The sequence below is a fragment of the Equus przewalskii genome, chromosome X (assembly GCF_037783145.1).
Source record: "Equus przewalskii isolate Varuska chromosome X, EquPr2, whole genome shotgun sequence".
Lineage (NCBI taxonomy): Eukaryota > Metazoa > Chordata > Mammalia > Perissodactyla > Equidae > Equus > Equus przewalskii.
The window spans coordinates 54371071-54386999 of record NC_091863.1 but is presented as its reverse complement, the minus strand read 5'-3'; the positions used below and the strand labels follow the sequence as shown (position 1 = coordinate 54386999).

Below are 15929 nucleotides of genomic sequence, written 5' to 3'. Positions count from 1 at the left end.
GGCCATAGATTATCTAGCCCTTGGTCACCTCTCTGACCTCACCTCCCATCACTCTGCCTCTCAGCTTACTGTCTCTAGCCCTACTATATCCTAATAATACCTAGTACTCACCTGCCTCTAGGCCTTTGGATTTGCCATTCCCTTTGCCTAGAACACTCTTCTGGATATTCGTATGGTTTGCTCCCTGACATCCTCTGCTCAAGTATCACCCCACTCAAACAAGTCTTTCCTGACCACACCCTTTCTAAAATAGCGACTTTCATCACTGTCTACTCCCAGTTTAACCTATATTTCTTTCTTTACAACACATATCACTACTTGATATTGTATTATATATTGTTTATTGTTTGTCTCCCCGACTAAAATCTAAGTTCCATGCAGGCATAAAAGTTGTCTGTTTTGTTCATTCTTTCTCCCTACCTCCTAAAACTCTATCTGGCACATACACTGGCTTAAAAAATATTTACTAAATGAAAACTGCTATGGCGCCAGAAATTCTATCATTAGGGAGTCATTCATTTGAGTATTAAAGCATTTTGGTCTGTGAGAGCCCTCTATGCAAAGATCCCTGGCAGAGCTCACAATTTAAGTCATTATCAGCTTACACTTTGAAGGAGAAACATTTAGAAAAGTACCTTAGTAAAGATTCAACTTGGGATATAGGTATAGGGCAGGTATAGATGTAGGGCAGAGAAAGGCAAGTGAGGTTTCCAGGAAAAGAAAAATAAGATTTAAATGGAAGTAGGAATTGTACCAAAGATGACTGCTTATGATTATAAGACACTCCAAACCTTTCTAACACAAGGGGACTCACAGCTTCTGAGTCTGTCTTTCTGATTCCTTTTCAGGGTGTCCATTGAAGAACATAACTTTGGATGTTGCTAAGAACATCCTTGGAGTCATACTCTTGGAGTCATCTAACATTAGGGCTAGAAGTAATCTTAGTGATTAGATTTCTTAAAGCTATTTATTTTGTAATATGAGTAAATTTTTTATCTCAAAAACATGAAGATGGAGAAAAGCCTTTAGTTGTTTTTATGTCATTGCAAGGAAGAATTTCACTTACTATACTTTTGACCTTGGTATAAAGTATTCATCAAGTGTCATCATCAAAAGTCTTAGTGGTTATGACAACAGGGCAGACCTCCTGAGAGCTTTAATGTAAAGCCCATCATGGGCCTCTACCAGCAGAAAGGCACTTCAGCTGGCAGGGCAGAGGATTGTCTACATTTTTATGTATTTTAAATTTATATATTATGGTCTCCTCAGCCCAGAACTGGAAGGGTCATTCTCATTTATCCAAATACAGTAGAAAGCTACCATTTATCAAAGGTCATGTTGGAATTAGAAATAATTTTTATCTGTTCAAAACTAGGATTAAATGCTTATTCCTTCAACAGGCAGTTTTTGCTTAGTCCCTCTATTGGCTTAATAACTAGCAATCAGTCATGGGTTGCTCTTGGCTCAGAGATAAGTTCTCAATGGATAAGAAGTTCTCAGAGATGATAGTTTTGAGATTAGCCAAGAGAAAAGGCAATTGGAGCTGATCCTCAGGCACATTAAACAAAATGACAAAACTTGAGTACATTTTCTAGTATACATTTTGAGTTGGGACTTAGGCCACAGAAATAGGAGGACCTGAATTTAGGATTTTTTTCCCAAAGAAAATTAAACAATTATCTGGAGATGCCCAAGTTCCTCTGGTAGAAGTTGATCCTAAAAATCTTCTCTTTTGGCAGCATTCCATTTGAATTATGTCTCACAGGCAGCATAAGCTTACCTTAGTAATACAAAGCAAAGCCCTAATGGCATTGTTTAGGGACTTTGATTACACGGCTATGGGATCACTGAAGAAATTTAATGGGGTCACAGGTTCAGGAGACAGGTTCATTATGGTCCCCAGATATTTATGGTGATATATACCATTCTTTCTCCCAAGTGGCTGACCTAATTAGGAATGTCATTCAAGTCTCCCTGTTCCTAACATATTTGCTTTTGTACATTGTGGTTTTCTTTTATAAAAATACAGATGTGAATCTGGAAATTTTCCTGTACAATTATCTTGGCACAATGACTCCTGATCAGAGTAAGGTGTGTACCATACCTCACCTACAAACATTCATTATTGATTTCTAGAAGGTTTCTCAAACTTAAAACTTTACTCCACCCCTAATTGAAACATATATAAAACAACACAGCTATCAACTGTAGAATACACATTCTTTTCATTGTAACTTGTAACATTTACCAAAATGGATCATGTGTTAAGCCAAAAAGCAAGTCTCAACAAATTTCAAAGGATTGAAATCACATACAAAGTATGTTCTCTGAACAAAGTAGAATTAAATTTGAAATCAGGAACAGAAAGATGATTAGAAAATCCCCACTGTTGAAAGTCTAAAAGACACACTTCTAAATAAACAATTGGTCAATGAAAAGATCAAGATTAAAAATATGGAATATATCGATCTTAACAAAAATGAAAAGTATGACATCAAAACTTGTGAGGTACAACTGAAATAAGAGAAAATATATACTTTTTATTTATTTATTTATTTTTATTTTTATTTTTATTTTTTGAGGAAGATTAGCCCTGAGCTAACTACTGCCAGTCCTCCTCTTTTTTTTTGCTGAGGAAGCCTGGCCCTGAGCTAACATCCGTGCCCATCTCCCTCTACTTTTTATACTTTGGCCGCCTACCACAGCATGGCATACCAAGCGGTGCCACGTCCGCACCCAAGATCCGAACCGGCGATCCCCGGGCCGCCGAGAAGCGGAACGTGCGAACTTAACTGCTGCGCCACCCTGCTGGCCCCAGAGAAAATATATAGTTTTAAATCTATACATTAGAAAAGAGGAAAAGTTGAAAATCAATGATCTAAGCTTCCAGCTTGAATCTAGGGAAAGAACAGCAAATTAAACTCAAAAAAAGTAGAAGGAAGAACATAACAAAGATAAGAGCAGAAAACAATGAAATAGAAAACAGACATATATTAGAGAAAATCAACCAAGCCAAAAGTTTATCCTTTGGAAAGATTACTGCAATTGCTAAATACCAAGCAAGATGGATCAAGAAATAAAAAGAAAAAACACAAATTACCAATATCAGTAATTCAAAAGTAGATATCACTGTAAATCTTTCAGACATTAAAAAGATAATAAAAGGACACTGTGAATAATTTTATGCCAATAAGTTTAACAGTTTTGACAAAACAGACAAATTCTTTGAAAAGCGTACCTATGAAAATTGGCCCAAGGAGAATCTGAGTAGTTCTATTTAGACTATTTTAATAGTCCTATACCTGTTAAAGAAATTTAATCTTAAATACCTTCCCAAAGAGAAAATGGCTTCACTAGTATAAATTCTTCCAAATATATAAGGAAGAAATAATAGCAACCTTGTAAAAATGTCTCTTATAGAATATAAAGAGGTTACACATTGATTTTATAAGGCCAGCATGACTGATGACAAAACCTGACAAGGACATTTGAGGAAAAGAAAAATACAGGTCAATATCTTAAATGATAGCTGCAAAAATCTTAAACAAAATTTTAGAAAATTGAATTCAGCAATATACAAAAAGGATAATACATCATAACCAAGTAGAGTTTATCCCACAAATTCAACATTAAAAATACACACACACAAAATGGTTTTCTATATCTGTTTTATTTTAAATAAAGTTTTAAAAATAAATGACTTCGGTATGTATGGTTGCTGGATACAGGCCAGCACACAAAAATTAATTGTATTCCTGTGCACTGGTGAGAAATAATTGGAAAATGAACTTTTAAAATACTATTTTTAATAGCATCAAAACCCGTCAAATGCCTAGTAATTGATCTAATGAAAGATGCAGAAGACCTCTACACTGGAAACTACAAAACAGTGAAACGTTGCTGAGAGAATTTTTTTTAGGTGAGGAAGATTGGCCCTGAGCTAACATATGTTGCCAAGCTTCCTCTTTTTGCTTGAAGAAGATTGTCACTGAGCTAACATCTGTGCCAATCTTCTGTGCCAATCTTCCTCTACTTTGTATGTGAGACGCCACAACAGCATGGCTTGATGAGCAATGTGTAGGTCCACTCCTGAGATCCGAACCCATGAACCCCAGGCTGCTGAAACGGGGTGCACAAACTTAACCACTACACCACCAGGCTGGCCTCATTGAGAGAAATTTTTAAAGGCCTAAATAAATGAGGATATGTACCATGTTCATGGACTGGAAAACTCAATATTATTAAGATGTCAGTTTTCCCAATTTGATCTGTAGATTCAAGACAATCCCAATCAAACTCCCAGCTGATTTACTTGTGGAAATCGACAGAATGACATTAAAATTTCTATAGAGATGCAAAGGACAATCTTGGAAAAGATGAATAGAGTTTGAGGACTTACACCCCAGAAAAGAGAGTCCAAAATAGAGTCCAGAAATAGACTCACACGTGATCATTTTATTTATAACAAAGGTGCCCAGTGCTATTCACTGGGGAAAAGATTTTTTTTTAATAATAAATGGTGCTGGATGAATTAGATATCCATATGGAAAAAAATGAAGCTTGACTCCTTGCTGATACCATACAGAAACATTGATTTGAGATGGATCATAGCGAAAGGTACAACAATAAGGATTCTAAAGAGAAACATAGGAGAATATCTTTATGACCTTAGAGATACAAAAAATTACCAACTATAAAAGAAAATATTGATAAAGTAGATGTCATTACAGTTGAGAACTTCAGATTGTCAAAAGGTACTATTGAGATAAGAAAAAGACAAGCCATAGACAGTAAGAAGATATGTCAATACAGACTTGACAAATTCCACAATATATAAAGAACTCTTAAAACTCAACAAGAAAATACAACACAGTAAAAAATGGGCAAAATAATTGAACAGGAACTTCACAAAAGAGGATATACAGATGGTCAATAATCAAAGGAAAAGATGCTCAGCATCATTACTCATCAGAGAATGCAAATTAAGACCACAATGAGAAATTACTGCACACTCACTGAAATGGCTAAGATTAAGATACCATGTGTTAGTGAGGATGGGAAGCAACTGGAACTCTAATACATTGCTGGTGGAAATGTAAATTGGTACAACCACTTTGGAAAATTGTTTGGCAGTATCTCCTAAAGCCAAACATTCTTCTATCCCAGCAGTGACCCAGCAATCCCACTCCTAGACATATACTCAGGTGAAATGAGTGTATCTGTTTACCATAATATGTACAAGAATGTTCAAGAAAGCTCTATTCATAAGAGCTAAAGATTTAAAACAACCCTAGTGTCCATCAACAGGAGGATGGGTTAAATAAATTGTGGTATATTCATACAATGGAATACTACAAAGCAATAAAAGGAATGCACTTCTGACACAGAAAAATATAGATGAATATCACAGATATTATCCTTAGCAAAAGAAGTCAGGCACAAAGGCATGTTACACAGAGTATAAATTTATTTTTAAAAACAGCTTTATTGAGATATAATTCACATGCCATACAATTCACACATTAAAGTGTCTACTTCAGTAGATTTTAGTATATTCACAGATATGTGTAATCACCATCAACAATTTTAGAACATTTCATCACTTCAAAAAGAAACCCCTACCTTTTACCTATCACACCCCCCATCCCTGCATTCCCCTCAGGAACCCTAAGCAATCACTAATTTACTTTGTGTCTCTATGAATTTGCATATTTTGGACATTTCATATAAATGGAATTATGTGGATTTTTGTGACTTCTTTCACTTAGCATAATATTTTCAAGTTTCATCTATGTTGTGGCATATATCAGTACTTCATCCCTTTTTATGGTCAAATAATATTCCATTGTATGGGTAATACCATATTTTGTTTATCTACTCATCAGCTGATAGACATTTGGGTTGTTCCCATCCTTTGGCTATTATGAATAATGCTGCTGTAAACATTCGTGCACAAGTTTTTGTGTGAACATATGTTTTCAATTCTCTTGGATATATACCTAGGTCGTATGGTAACTATGTTTAATCATTTGAGGAGCTGCCAGACTGTTTTCGAAAGCAGCTGCACCATTTTATACTGTCACCAGTAGTGTATAAAAGGCTTCTGATTTTTCTCCACCTCCATGCTAACACTTGTATTATCTGACTTTTTGTTCTAGCCATCCTAGTGAGTGTATAATGACATCCTATTGTGGTTTTGATTTCCTGATGACTGATTTTCCTGACAACTTATGGTGTTGAGCATCTTTTTATATACTTATTGGCTGTTTGTATATCTTCTTTGGAGAAATGTCTATTCAGACCCTTTGCCCAATTTTTCATTGGATTATTTGTCTTTTTATTATTAAGTAGTATATCCTAGATACAAGTCCCTGATCAGATATATGACTTACAAATATTTTTCCTATTCTGTGGGTTATCTTTTCCCTTTCTTGATAGCATCCTTTGAAGCACAAATTTTTTAAACTTTGATGACATACGATTTACCTATCTTTCTTTTGTTACTCGTGCTTTTGATATCATATCTAAGAATCACCTGGCAAATCCAAAGCCATGAATATTTACTCCTATGTTTTCTTCTAAAGAGTTTTATAGGTTTAGCTCTTACATTTAGGTCTTTGATCCATTTTGAGTTAATCTTTGTATATGGTATAAGGTAAGGATCCAACTTCATTCTTTTCCATGTGGCTATCCAGTTGTCCCAGAGCCTTTTGTTAAAAAAAACTATTCTTTCTTCATTGGGTGGCCTTTGCCTCCTGTGGAAAACGAGTTGACGTGGTTTTATTTCTGGATTGTCAATTCTATCTCATTGATACATATGTCTATCCTTATGCCAGTACCACACTGTCTTGATTATCATTGCTTTGTAGTAAGTTTGGAAATCAGGAAGTGTTAGTTCTCCAAGTTTGTTCTTCTTTTTCAAGATTGTTTTGGATATCTGGGTCCCTTGAATTTTCATATGCATTTTAGGATGAGCCTGTGAGTTTCTGAAAAAAGCCAGCTGGGATTCTGATAGGGATTGTGTTGAATCTATAGATGATTTTGGGGAGTATTGCCATCTTAACAATGTTAAGTCTTCTAATCCATGAACACGCAATATTTTCCCATTTATTTACATCTTCTTTAATCTCTTTCAATGATGTTTTCTAGTTTTCAGTGTACAAGTCCTGAACTTCTTTTGTTTAATTTATTCCTAAGTATTTTATTCTTTTTGATGCTATTGTAAATGGAATTGTTTTCTTAATCTTATTTTCAGTTTGCTCATTGCTACTGTGTAGAAATAGAATTGAATTTTGTATATTGATCTTATTAAACTTGTTTATTAGTTCTAATGGTATTTTACTGGATTCCCTATGAATCTTATTTACAAGATCACATCATGTATGAATAAAGATAGTTTCACTACTTCTTTTCCAGTCTTCATGTCTTTTATTTCTTTTTCTTGCCTAATTTCTTTGGCTAGAACTTCCAGTACAGTGTTGAATAGTAGTGGTGAAAGTGGTCATCCTTCTCTTGTTCTTGATCTTAGAGGGAAAGAATCCAGTCTTTCATCATTAAGTATGTTCTTAGTGGTGGGTTTTCATAAATGCGCTTTATCAGGTTGAGGAAGTTCACTTCTATTCCTAGTTTGTTAATTGTTTTTATCATGAAAGGGTGATTTTGTCAAATGCTTTTCTGCCTTTATTGAGATCATCATGTAGTTTTTGCTTCTTGTTTTATTGATATAGTATATTACATTAATTGTTTTTCACTTGTTAAAGCAACTTGATAAATCCAACTTGGTCATGTTGTATAATTCTTTTATATGTTGCCAGATTCAGTTTACTTATATTTTGTTTGGACTTTTGTGTCCATATTCATGAGAGATATTTGTCTGTAATTTTCTTTACTTGTGATGTCTTTGTCTGGTTTTCATATCACAGTAATACCAGCCTCATAGAATGAGTTGTGAGGTATTCCATCCCCTTCATTTTTGAAAGAATTTGTGAAAAATTAGTATTAATTCTTCTTTAAGTGTTTGGTACAATCCAGTGGTGAAGCTGTCTAGGCCTGGGCTTTCCTTTTTCTGTAGTTTTTAAAGTTAGTTATTCAATATCTTCATTCATTATAGATTTGTTTAGATTGCCTATTTCTTCTTGAGTCAGTTCCACTAGTTTGTCTTTCTAGGAATTGTCCATTTCATCCAGATTATCTAATTTATTGGCATGCAGTTGTTCACAGCATTCCTTTGTAATCATTTTTATTTCTCTAAAGTTGTAGTGATGGCTTCCTTCTTATTTGTAAATAATTTGTAAGTAATGAGGCTTTTCTCTTTTTTTCTTGGTCAATCTAGCTAAAAGTTTGTCAATTCTGTTGATCTTTTCAAAGAACCCGCTTCTGGTTTCATTAATTTTCTCTGTTATTTCCCTATTCTCTAATTCATTCATTTCCACTCCAATCTTTATTATTGCCTACCTTCTACTTGTTTGGGTTTCGTTTGTTCTTAACTAAGATGGAAGGTTAGGTTATTGATTTGAGATCTTTCTTCCTTCTTACTATAGCTGTTTGCAGATGTAAATTTCCCTCTAAGCACTGCTTTAGCTGCATCCCATTAGTTTTGGAATATTGTGTCTTCATTTTCATTTATTTCAAAGTATTTTTCTAATTTCTCTTTTGATTTGTTTTTTGATGCATTGGGGGTTTAAGAGTGTGTTGTTTTCCCATATATTTGTGAGTTTCCCCAAATCTTTTTCTGTTATCAGTATCTAATTTCATTCCATTGTAGTCACAGAACATACTTTGTATTATTTTATACTTTGAAATTTATTGAAGTTTGTTTTATGACCCAGCATATGGTCTATCATGGAGAATATTCTATGTGCACTTGAGAGGAATGCATATTCTGCTGCTGTTGAGTGGAGTGTTCTATGGATATCTGTTAGATCTAGTTGGTTTATAGTGTTTTTCAAGTCTTTTGTTCCTTTGTTGATCTTCTGTCTAGTTGTTCTAAGTATAATTCATTTTTATGAAATCCAAGAACACTCAACTATATCAATAATTGAATTAAATATAAATGATCTAAATCAGAGGTCAGGACACTTTCCTTAAAGGGCCAATAGTAAATATTTTAGGCTAGCTGGCTATAGCTCTCAGGCACAACTACTCAACTCTGCCATTGTAGCAGGAAAACAGACATAGGCAATATTTAAACAAATGCACATGATTGTGTTCCAATAAAACTTTATTTTTAAAACAGGCAGCCAGCCCACAGGTTGTAGTTTGTTCACTCCTGGTCTAAACACACCAATTAAAAGACCAAGAATATCAGAGTGGATAAAAAATCAAGACCCAACAACTTGCTGTCTATAAGAAACCCACTTAAAATATGAAGACATAGATATAGGTTAAAAATAAAAAGAATTGGAAAAGGTACACTATGCAAACACTAATCAGAAGAAAGCTGGAGTGACTATATTAACATCAGACAAAACACTTTGGAACAAGGAATAATACTAGGGATAAAGAGGAACATAATGAAAAAGTGGTCAATTAAACATAACATAACTATCCTAAATGTTTAATATACTTAACAACAGAGCTTCAAAATACATGAAGCAAAAAGTGATAGAATTGAAAGGAGGAATAGACAAATCTATAACTATATTTGGAGACTTTAATACTTCTCTGTCAGTAATCAATAGAATAAGTCAACAGATACTCAATAAGGATATAGAAGACATGGACAACACTACCAACCAACTTCATCTAATTGACATTTGTAGAATGCTCTACCCAACACTAGCAGAATACACAGTTTTTTCAAATGCATATGGAACGTGCGTCACCATAGACCATATTGTGAACCATAAAACAAACCTCAAAATATTCAGAAGTATTGAAATCATACAAAGTATTTTCTCCAACCATAATGGAATTAAATTATAAATCTATAATATAAAGCTATCTGTAAAAATCCCCAAATATTTGGAAATTAAACAATGTACTTCTAAATAATCCAGTGGGTCTAAGAGGAAGTCACAAAGGAAATTAGGAATAGTTTGAATGGAATGAAAATGAAAACACAACATATTAATTTGAAGGATACAGCTAAAGCAGTGTTTAGACAAAAATTTGTAGAATTAAATGCTTCTTTTAGAGAAAGAAAGATCTCAAATAATCTAAGTCTCTACCTTAAGAAACTAGAAAAAAATAGCAAATTAAACTCAAACAAGCAGAACAAAAGAAATAATGTACGAGCAGAAATCAATAAAATTTAAAACAAAAAAACAATAAAACCAATGAAACCAAAAGCTGTATTGTTGTTGTTGTGGCTTTGAGAAGATCAATGCATTTGAGAAACTTCTAGCCAGGTGTATCAAGACACAAATTGACAATGTCAAGAATGAAAGTGGAGACGTCGCTACAGACCCTAAAAACATTTTAAAAGATAATAAGGAAATATTATGAACAACTTGATGCCCATGAATTTGAAAGCTTAGAGGAGATGGACAAATTCCTTGAAAGTCACAAACTACCAAAGCTCCCTCAAGAAGAAATAGATAACCTGAATAGTCCTATACCCATTGAATTTGTAGTTTAAAATCTTCTAACAAAGAAAACTCCACTGGGGAATTCTACCAAACATTTAAAGAAGATGTAATACCAATTTTATACAAACTCTTCCAAGAAGAAGAGGAGGGCACACTTTGCAGCTCATTTTATGAGATCAGTATTACCCTGATAGCAATACTAGACAAAATATGAGAAAAGAAAACTGTGGGCCAATATTCCTCATGAAAATAGATGCAGAGATCCTCAACAAAATATTAGCAAATTGAACTTAGTAAAATATGAAAAGGATAATAGATCATAACCAAGTGAGTTTTATCCTAGTCTCAACATTGTAAACTCAATTAATTCACCATATCAACAGATTAAATGACAAGATTCAACGTCCATTTATGATAAAACTCTCAGCAAACTAGCAATAGTGGGGAAGTTCCTCAACCTGATAAAGGACATCTACAAAAATAAAACCTACAGCTAATGTCATATTTAATGATGAAAAACTGAATGCTTTCCCTCTAAGGGCAGGAACAAGGGTCTAGGGTGTCTACTCTCTCCACTCCTGGTCAACATCATCCTGGAGGTCCTAGCTAGTGCAATAAGGCAAGCAAAAGAATGGGAAAAAGACATATAGAGAGAAAAAGAAGAAATAAAACTAACTCTATTTGCAGATGGCATGATTGTCTACATAGAAAATCTCAAAGAATCTACAAAAATGTTACTGGAACTAATAAATGAGTTTAGCAAATTACAGCATACAAGGTCAATATTCAAAATTTGATTATGTTTCTATGTACTACCGATGGAGTTCAAGAAGAGGCAATAACAATCAATAATGATAAAAGTCAAAATAGTCGTCAACTCTGCTAAGATGGTATTGACTGGAAAGGAGCACAAGCATTGGGAGTGTTGTATATTGTGATCTGGGTAGTGGTTACATGGGTTTAAACATATTTAAAAATTCATCAAGCTGTTTAAGATTGATGCACTTCATTCAGTTTATTGTATGTATGCTGTACCTCGAAACTTTTTTAGAAGTTCATTCTAACAAGGATGAATGAAAGCCATCTCACATGGTATGGTATATGCCGCCTGATACAAGATTCTGCCCATGGTGATCCCCAAGAAATACTGTTGACTGACTAAATGAAACAGTTTGGAAACTCTCCTTTACTTTGCTTAAAATAAAACCGCAGTTAGTTTACACAGTGCTGTATCTCCTGGTTAAGCCAGTCATTAAAGTGAGGCAGGGAAACACTGGATTTGAATTAGATCACAGCAGGACTTCTTCAGGCTATTTAGGAACACCATGGCAATAATTCCCGGAAGTGTAGGCAAAGCTAGTTAATGCATTACGGAGTGCTGAAAGTATTGGTGAGCTTATAGATTTAAAAATGTAAAAACTCTGTCTACAGAATCTGGGATAACCTTCAAATTGTAAGTAAAATTAATTTTCTTCAAAAGGAAAATCTCCTCAGAAGAGAGATTAGAATAGGAAAGAATAATGAAATGTAATCATAGAGAATGTTGCATTTTTGCCTCTTTCTTAGGGGACTTCTCGAACGATCCATGTGAGACATTGCTTCTGCTGTATGAGTTTGAAGTTAAAGCCAAAATGAACGATCCATTCCTGGACAGCTTCTTGGAATCAGTGTGGGAACTGCCTCATTTAGAAAGTAAAACATTTGAAACAATCGCATGTAAGAGCTATAATTATGGTTTTGGAAGGCTGGTACCCATTTAAATCGTACTACTTTTTTCTTTCTTTTCTCTTATCTCCAGGTGGGAAACGATGTTTCCTCATAGCACTTTGTTTCTCTTTCTTGTATTACAATCATTTGTGCATTTATCTTTTTCTTTATATGAGATCATGAGCTCCGTAGGGTCACAAACAATAATTACCTATATTCGTTGTACTTCTAAACGCTAGCAAAGTGCGTTGCTCATAATAGGCACTCATATTTATTCTATGTGTGGAATGGAATTATATAACTACACAATAGGGGGAGCTCAAACTTCAGAAAGTTAGTTTTGCTCAGCTAGCTAGAAATGACAATTGACTGCTTCACTAATCAAAGGTGATGCAATGTTAGCAATTTATTATAGTGTACAGAGAAATATTGGTAATATTTTTTAAACACAATTGCCACCTTCAAATTTCTGGTTGGGCTCTAAGTGGTATTGGGGACCCAGAGCCTCTGTGGGGTTACACTGTAGGAAATGGCCTAATTATCTTCCCTTTTTACCTCTCACTATCCTCAGGAACCTGTGTGTGTTTAATAAAGTTATCAGGTAGCCCCAAGTGCACAGGTCACATTTGCCTTTCCTTGTCTTGCCAAGACAGAATTCCTAGAGACATGGAGCAGGTGGTGTGTACTCTATGGACATATGATAGTGACCACTGCTCCTTGTATAAGGAAACTCCAATTCTAGAGGCCTGGTAAATACATCTGGAAGTTTTAGGGTTTATTATCTCTGACGCTCACTCTCATGTCAAGTGTTTCATGTTTTTAGTATCAGAGAAAAACAATATATTGTGGTATAAATCTGTTTTTGATTGGTGCCCTTTTACTGATCTGCTTTCTCTTTCCTTCTTAGTGTGCCCCTCTTTGACTCTGATTCATAAGATTATTGCTTCATCTGTGTGACTATATGCATGGGCACAGAAACAGTAGGTTCTCTGTTGATGTTTGCTAAAGAAAAGATATAACCTGGTGATCCTACCATGTTACTCTGCCCAGAAAGTAGATGCTCTCTCTGAAAGCCACTGTGGATTCATTATTTTATAAAATTCATTTTTGGTTTTTTGCGTTTGTTTGTTTTTGGTAATCTGCTTCAGGCCAATTTCATTAGAGAAAGCAAGTTGTAGCCTGGGATGAAAACTATGGTGGATGAGATTATGATATTCACAACCTTTTTTTCCCCCTTCCTGTAGCATTAGCAATGGAAATGCCTGCCTGCTATCCTTCCATCGCTCTAAAGGCCTTGAAAAGGGCTTTATTGCTCCACAAAAGGAAAGAATCAATTGATGTTTTGAAATATAGGTTAGTAAATGTAATTCAACACTGAATCCAGGCTTTCTGATAGCCAAGAGAGCTATAGTCAATGCCCCATAAGTCATCAATCATACTCAACTGCCCCACTTAAAAGATGATCAGGGATACTTCTGTAACTCCTGAACTGAAAACCCCTCAGAACAGCTCCATATTTAGGGTTGTATTATAGACCAAGAATTAATTAGCTAGGTCAAGGAGTCTGGTTTTCTCAAAGGAGAAAAAGCTGGGGGGGGGGGGGGGCGGAGTTGCTTCTTTGTGTGCGTCTATAGATATAACAAAATTACTAAGTACCTTCTTTTTTTCATTACTAAATATGCCAAATGTATAGAAAAGTACAGATTAATATAATAAACACCAGTGTTTCCACCACCCAAATTTAACAAAGGTTAACATTTTGCTATATTTGCCTCAGATATTTTTTTTCTAAGCACCATTCTTTAAGGATCAATAAGTGCTGTGCATAATACAAAATATTAATTATTGGAGATTTTACATTTTCTATGCCTAGACATGGGGAAAAATAGATGTTGTGTGACTTTTCTCTGGAAAACTTCATTACAGTCTTCCTTTTCTGAGACATGAGAGACAGTTCTCCTGGAATTATTCCCAATTTAAATCCCAATTCCCTTGCCCATTTGAGGATATAACAAGATACTTTAACGTGCCTGTAGATTGAACCAGCTCATAAAATATAGTAAACAGCCATGACTCCTTAGTGCAGGAAACTAAAAAAGTGAAAGACAACCATAGGCATAATAAAAGGAAGGATTGGTCAGCCCCTTTTATAACTTCAAAAATCTGTCTTCTAAGGCTGGAGGCCAGATAAAATTGAGAGTAGAACAGAAGTGTTATGAAGCTCTTAGTCTGGGATGAGATCCAGATTTTACTTATCTTAGCCCTGAAGCCAATCATTTCTTTCCTTATGGGATGTGTTTTCTGTTTTTGATTTCAGCAAATGTATGCACAACTTGATTAATCTCCTAGTGCCAGAGCGGGTGCTGAGTGCAGAACTCTGTCCCCTGGAAGAAGTTTGGGGCTATTTTGAGGATGCTCTGCACCTTATTAGCCACACCGTAAGTCAAACAGTGATATTAAACTTTCAGCTAATTTTAAAGAACTGAACTGTCTTGTGTATTAGAAATTACACAGGGGCCCACCCCATGGCCTAGTGGTTAAGGTTTGGTGCACTCCGCTTCCATGGCCCAGGTTCAAGTGTTCGGTTCCCAGGCATGGACCTACACAGCTCATCAGCAGCCATGCTGTGGTGGCAACCCACATACAAAATAGAGGAAGATTGGTACAGATGTTAGCTCAGGGTGAATCTTCCTCAGCAAAAAAACAAAAGAAAAAAGAAATTACATAGAATAGTAATGCTTTCTGATATGAGTTTTAGGGTAAATAAATTCTTATTACAATGTAGTTATACACTACAAAATTTCCCTGGGTTTATAAAATGTAAATAGTTAAAAGTAGAACATTTCTAATATACCACCTGGCATTTTGAATTATTTTGTATTTTCAAAACCTGGTAGAATTGTTATTTCCCCTGTGATGATACTAACCCTTTGAAAAAGCTTATCGTTGTTCCCACCATTTCCCCCAAAGCAGGTAACAGAGTAGAAGGAATACTGAAGAACTGTATTTTAGTCCCTTCTCTGCTGTCTTTTTTTTCTTTTCAGTGCAGGTTTATTCAGTGACTTTCAAATTAGCTTTATTGAGGTGTAATTTGCATACCATAAACTTCACCCATTGTATGTATACAATTCAGTGATTTTTAGTAAATTTATAGAGTTACCACTGTCACCACAATCCAGTTTTATAATATTTCCATTACTCCAGAAAGTTTCCTCTTGCCCATTTGCACTCAATCCCTGCTCTCACCTTTAGGCCCAGGTAACTGTTGATCTGCTTTCTATCTTTATGGATTTTCTCTTTCTGGATACTTCATATAAATGGAATCATACAATATGTGACCTCTTGTGTCTGGCTCTTTCAATTTGGAATAATGTTTTTGAGGTTCATCCATGTTGTAGCATCTGTTAGTATTTCAATCCTCCTATTGCTGAATAAATAGGATATTATTATATTCTATTGAATAGATATATCACATTTTGCTTATCCACTCACTGGTTGGTAGACATTTGAGTTGTTTCCACTTTTTGGCTATCATGAATAATGCTGCTATGAACATTTGTGTGCAAGTCTTTGTGTGGACATATGTTTTCAGTTCCCTTCAGCACACGAATTTCTGGGTCATATGGTAACCCTTTTTTTACCATATGTTTGTGGTATGTTCATGTGTTTAAGTTTTTGAGGACTGCAGTCTAT

At 34.8% G+C, this 15929-nt stretch overlaps 1 protein-coding gene across 3 annotated transcripts in view; it reads left to right on the top strand.

Moving 5' to 3' along the window:
- TEX11 (testis expressed 11) overlaps positions 1 to 15929 on the top strand; it is a 364622-nt gene that overhangs the window by 328825 nt on the left and 19868 nt on the right. For 2 of the 3 annotated variants that reach the window (XM_070604036.1, XM_070604035.1), the window contains exons 26-28: positions 12096 to 12245; positions 13481 to 13589; positions 14554 to 14674. In XM_070604036.1, coding sequence (XP_070460137.1) covers positions 12096 to 12245; positions 13481 to 13589; positions 14554 to 14674 — 380 coding nt within the window. The remainder of the gene's footprint in view (positions 1 to 12095; positions 12246 to 13480; positions 13590 to 14553; positions 14675 to 15929) is intronic. The other variant, XR_011535861.1, reaches the window with a different exon arrangement.